This window comes from Cyprinus carpio, chromosome B1 (assembly GCF_018340385.1).
Source record: "Cyprinus carpio isolate SPL01 chromosome B1, ASM1834038v1, whole genome shotgun sequence".
NCBI lineage: Eukaryota > Metazoa > Chordata > Actinopteri > Cypriniformes > Cyprinidae > Cyprinus > Cyprinus carpio.
In genome coordinates this window covers 14,726,184-14,731,973 of record NC_056597.1, presented here as the reverse complement: position 1 = coordinate 14,731,973, position 5,790 = coordinate 14,726,184, and the positions used below count along the sequence as shown (strand labels likewise).

At 38.8% G+C, this 5,790-nt stretch overlaps 1 protein-coding gene across 5 annotated transcripts; it reads left to right on the top strand.

Moving 5' to 3' along the window:
- Nucleotides 1-273: 273 nt before the first annotated feature.
- LOC109109128 lies at nt 274-4,910 on the top strand. 5 transcript variants are annotated; one of them, XM_042716679.1, is made up of 8 exons: nt 274-485; nt 1,177-1,268; nt 1,905-1,956; nt 2,588-2,759; nt 2,843-3,021; nt 3,129-3,270; nt 3,422-3,561; nt 4,408-4,910. In XM_042716679.1, the coding sequence occupies exons 5-8, from the start codon at nt 2,920-2,922 to the stop codon at nt 4,648-4,650; spliced, it is 627 nt and encodes a 208-aa protein (XP_042572613.1). In that variant the 5' UTR covers nt 274-485; nt 1,177-1,268; nt 1,905-1,956; nt 2,588-2,759; nt 2,843-2,919; the 3' UTR covers nt 4,651-4,910. The 5 variants fall into 5 exon arrangements, with proteins under 5 accessions (XP_042572613.1, XP_042572611.1, XP_042572612.1 ...); XM_042716677.1 differs by lacking the exon at nt 1,177-1,268; XM_042716678.1 differs by having other exon boundaries at nt 274-1,268.
- Nucleotides 4,911-5,790: the final 880 nt, after the last annotated feature.

Here is a 5,790-nt window from a genome sequence, read left to right as displayed (position 1 = left end):
AGTAAGGACAACCAGTGACCTGGTGTCAGGGTTATGGGCACCCAAGGCTCGATAATGCACAAGGGGAGCAAAGGCAAGCCCGCCTGGTCCAATTACAAAGAAGAGCTACTGTATGTTAGATTGCTGAAAAACTTAATGCTGGCCATAAAAGAAAGATGTAAGAACACACCATTGTATCATAGTTTTCTGCAGTTGCAAACCAGTCAGAATGTCCGTCCATAGGTGTCTGAAATATTAGTTAATAATGAAAAAGTACATTTTGTTTGTGAAATGCTCTACCCATTATGGGTTATTTTTATGGAATTTGGGTTATTTTGTGCAACTCATGCGTTGAGTCAAAATCCATCAACCCAACTTATATCGGTTAACCCAGCACGTGGGTTGTTTGTGCTTCGAACCTCATCATCACCAGAGTCCACACACCGAGCGCTCGTCACAGCAGAGAACCTGACTGCTCATGCAGCGAGGCCAATAAATAATAAAAGGTATGTGTACACTACATGTCTAATTCACTTTGTCTGTGTTGCATTACAAATTAAAGTAGTATCTTTATATTGTCGAGGCTAGTTGGTTGGTTTGGCTAACGTTAGCCATTATCATGGAAGCACGGATAGCCTACAGCTTATCCGTTTGGTCTGAATTATAGTAATGAATTAAATTAACAAGTTCATAATGCCCATGGGCATATAGTCATGTTTATTGAATTCGCCAGGCTAATTTGCCAGCTAGTTTCAAGCTTAACTAGTTTACTAGCCAACAGGCTGTCAGTTAGTTGCTTTGCTAGCTATATTATTTTAACTGGCTATAAACGAACGTGCTTGTTTTTCCTGAAGCTTTTAATGTGACATGTGAAGGCATAGCACAGTGTTTGACTGATTAAAATATGTAAAAACAGTGAGATAATCTGATACGTCTTGTTATGTAGTGACCAAATTGAAATTCTTATTTAAAATGGCGGCCTGGCCACTTGAGTGAAGGGTTGATGTGACACCACAAAGTATGTGCACATTTTGTGTAAAGGTGTTATACTTTAAGCAAAAGTTTATTTTTATTCATGTGAATTGTGAGAGATATGGGACTTGAAAGTAAATCAGTACAGGGTTAGTCTAGAATAGTCTGTTGTGGTGAGAAACCAGGACTCTTATTTTGAAAACTGAAAGGAGGACTCTGATATAGGAGCTGTGTGCGCGCCCGCGCCTTTACATCTGAGCAACTGGTGCGACGTGACACGGACGTTTCCTCATCAAATTTTCCTTGTTGTTTTGCAGGTACTATTGTTACAACAACTTGCTAATATGCACACGAGATCTTTAATGCAAATGTATATGTTCATACCGCAGATATTTCGGGGAATGACGTTCGGGGTTGTGAATATGTTGATATGCAGACTGCCCGCCATTTTGTGAACGCTGTAACACGAGGTGATTGTGAAATGCGTTTAATTCGATTCAAATTGACTTCATTTACAAGGTTATAGTGTTCATTATGAGTTTACTTCAAATTTGTGTTTGGTTTGAGTTATGTATAACGTTACATATAAAGATCGGATGCACTTATTTTGCAGAACTGTCTTATCTGTCTAACGTTACTTGGCCTTCTGCGCGGGGTCTGTAACATCAAGAAATATATATTTATGTGCACTGAAGGCTATGCTGTGAGCAGCCACAAATATTCTTGTGCAGTAAAAGCATAGACAACTTACATATATGCAATTTGTCATATGAACTGTATAGAGAGAGGGAGGATTGTTTCCTCTATAGTTTGTGATGCTAAATAAAATGGATGGTATCTTCACATTGTTTTACATTTCTGCTGCTATAGCATTGCTTTTGCATGGTGACATATGAATAGTTAATACAATAGCAATTGTATTTTTGCTTAAGCTCTTTTTGTGTTTGTTTCAGATATCAAAAAGGCATCAGGTTTGGTTTGAAAGACTCCTCAAGCAGTGGCAGCGTGAGTGTTTTTTTTTTTTTTTAATGTCATTGAGATATTTATTTGGGTTGTCATGATCCTTAAACTGATTCAGTTTGATTAAGGTTCCAATTTGATTTTCAATTTAAACTGAACTTGGTTAACTGGAGTCAGCCGAGGGCTCTATACCAGGCCCCCTTCTGTTTTTGCTAGATTTCCAGTGAAGATCTCCTGTTTCTGGTGAATCCTCACCAAAGAATACACACTAGGGTTCGTACATGTGAAAATTATTTTCCCGCAGGTCCTTTAAAAAGTTTTAAATAAATAATTGGGAATTTGAGGCCTTAAATTTGGCAAAATTTAGCTGGAAATCACAACCTCTATGTACTGTGAGCCTGTAGGTCTGGTGTTTTTGGCAACGGAGCGTGGAGAAGCATAAATTGAGCTTAAAAGCTAAAACAGTCAGTTAACAGACACAATACAGCTCACTCCTCCTTGAAACACTTCTGTGTTGTTTGATGCCTGCTGTTATGCACTAAGCATCAGGAACAATAATTGATCTACTATTCTGAGGACAGACAGACGTACAGACAAACCCTGTTCTAACCAAAGCCCATGCTGTCAGTCAAATGTGCCTCTTCTCTATTCATTAAAGATTTCGATTTCTTGGCAGGAAATATGGTACACCCCAGGACGGAGCCAACGGCCAGCTACTGGATTCCTGGAGGAAAGGCTGCAGAATGTCAGGAAGCGGCTGAGATCAACCAGCAAGTCGCGGAGCATGGCACAGACGACGACACCACAAATGCCAAATGATGGCGCTCTTGCCAGGGCTCTCATACCAGGTAATTATTAAACAGAAAAATTATTTGATGAAGCAAAACATCCATATTTCAGTGACTGACAACTTTGTTGTTCTTTTTTACAGAATGTACCATATCAGACGAACAGTTTAAATAATGGTTGAGAAACAATTCTCAGCCCCTCAGCCAGATAGAGACCTACATGCAGAACACAGCAGTCTACAGGGCCAAGAGGATTAGGGACAACAATTGGACCATCGATCAGATCCTCGAAGAGTTCCCTCGCTCAATGACCAAAGGCATGGTAGGTATAGGGAAATATGATCTTACATATGAGGAAACATTGTTTAAAACGTTTTATTAGTGTGCCACATTAAATTGGTTTTAAAAAATGTGTTTTCCATTGTATAGATTGCACAGGACTTTCTTGTCCTACATGGGGATGCTGCATCAAAGTTGTTTGAAACTTGGCTACCCATTTGTGTTGAGAAGACCCTGTACCTGGCAAGACAGGAGGGGAAGCTGACATTGCCCTTGGATGGATTAACACCAGGTAATATATTCTTGTCAGCAGATCTTGTAAATGCAGGAAATGCGATGGAATATGCAGGATATTTATGCAATTTTATGCGATGAAATTGCAGGGATTGTGAAATCACAAGTATGCTATTTCACATCGTATTGACACCTGTGTCTTCCTACAGATGGTGTTGGGGAACTCGCCCTGAGGCAGTTGCCAGCCTTGCTTCCACCTACAACTTACAAAGTTGGCCGTGGCTGCGGTGTGAAAGTAGTTCGCCACACCATTCAGGAATGCAGCTTGGCCTTCATCGACCATAAGCCTGTAAGTCCTCAAGCACATCTAAAGGGGAAACTTTATTCATTTTATCAACATATCTGAAGTCAGCAGGCACACATGCATATCCAGGTTTGTTTTACTATACTTTTGGGGACAGGCATCAAATATAGCCTGACAGTATTAGCTGTTCTACAAGCTTACGACTCGTTGGTTACTATTAAAGCATCCTAGAACACCTCAGCAGTGCCACAGGCTGATTACCTCTGTACCACACCACACTGATGCAGTCATTTGTTCTAAAACATGCACCAACAAAGTATTGAGTGCAGAAATTAACATATTTATCAGAAGGTTGACACTTTTGTATTTTAACCCATTTGGACCTGACTCGATAAGGTTGACTGTAAAGAAGTCTTCTAAATCTACAAAGCATTTGCGGCCCACCTATCTGACCACCTAACCCTGCTGCCTGTCGGTCAGATAGGATAGTGAGATAGGTGGGCCGCACGCATTTTCTGAGCCTGTTTATTGTAATGTTAGATCATCAATCAATTTATGGCTTTTTAGGTCAATTGAGGTCTGAATCCTTTTTTTAATTGTTTTCTGTAATGTAAGCTATATGCTCTAAGACTTAGTCAAAAAAGGTTTGGAATATTTCGTTATGTGCAATGAAATGTAGACTATTACAGTTCAACTTTTTGAAGTAGAAATGCACTGAATCTGTTCCAAATTGTAAAGCTAACTAGACTTTATCATAAAACAATAATTTCTCTAGTGAGGACCAGGAAAATGGTCCTCACAATGACTATATTTTAATTCTACTATAATAGTCGGTAGACATTTGGTCCTTACTCACTCGCACTCTCACTCTCTTGTATTTTCTTTTTTTAGCCTGGAATAAACATGGTGGAGTACCTCCATGAGGCCAAGGCATGCAAGCCGTACCCCCACATCCTGACGCTGGGAAATGATCAGAGTGCATTTCAGGCCTTCGTCATAATAGCTGGACAGGCCCTGGAACTAGAAACACTGCTTCAGGCCATTGATGTCTGCTTCAAGGCATTCTTTGTCTTTGACATCGAATACCCAAAGCAGTGTGAACGTGTGGGAATTCATACAGAATGTGATATATGAAATCCAAGGAAGGGAGTCTAAAATTAAGTTTATTAAAACTAGAATACTTGCTTGCAAGTAGAGATAATGGCTCTTAAAAGCAGCATTTAGGAATTTGAATTTATTAACTATAGAGCTGCTGACTTTTGGCCTGTGGAATGTTCAGCCAGTTCAATCGAAATTGTTGTTTTGCTCTGAATGTTTTCCAAACTGAGTGAACTGCACCAACTGCAGTTCCACTATATTGTCGATATTAATGTAATAAATTTTTTCAAAGATTCCATTGTTTTTGTATTGTTTGTTTATTGCATAATATATGCATAAATCTAGCATGTATTCTGTTCTAGGTTTGTAGTTTCACAGTTTTATATGGGTAGTCTATTGCAATTTATTTTGTTAAATTTTACTGTAATGTGTTAGACTTAATCTGGCATATGGGTTAATTTTACCCATCTTAATATGTAGTTAAATCAACCCATAATTGTAATTAATTTGACCCAGCATTTGGGTATAATATTTAACAAATATGTAGTTAAATCGACCCATAATTGTATTTAATTTGACCCAGCATTTGGGTATAATATTTAACAAATATGTAGTTAAATCGACCCATAATTGTATTTAATTTGACCCAGCATTTGGGTATAATATTTAACAAATATGTAGTTAAATCGACCCATAATTGTATTTAATTTGACCCAGCATTTGGGTATAATATTTAACAAATATGTAGTTAAATCAACCCATAATTGTATTTAATTTGACCCAGCATTTGGGTATAATATTTAACTCATCTGTTGGGTTAAAAATGACCAACCCATCTTCCTGGGTTAAATTAACTACTGTTGGTCTGGTGCAATAGTGATCCAGCGGTTGGGTTATAAAACAACCCAAGTTGGGTTATTTTTAACCCATCATTTTTCTGTGTGCACTGCCAAAAAATACTTACTATGGCTCGTAAGCACCAAAATTGAATCATGGGGCAATGCAAGAGGGTTGCCTGGTCCATGACAAAGAGTTCAAGGTCTTGCCTTGGCCTCCAAATTCCCCAGACCTCAATCCAACTGAGAATCTACTGGATGTGCTGGACCAACAAATCCCAGAGGTCCCACCTCAGAACTTGCAGAAGCTAAAATCTTGATGCCAGATACCATAGGACAC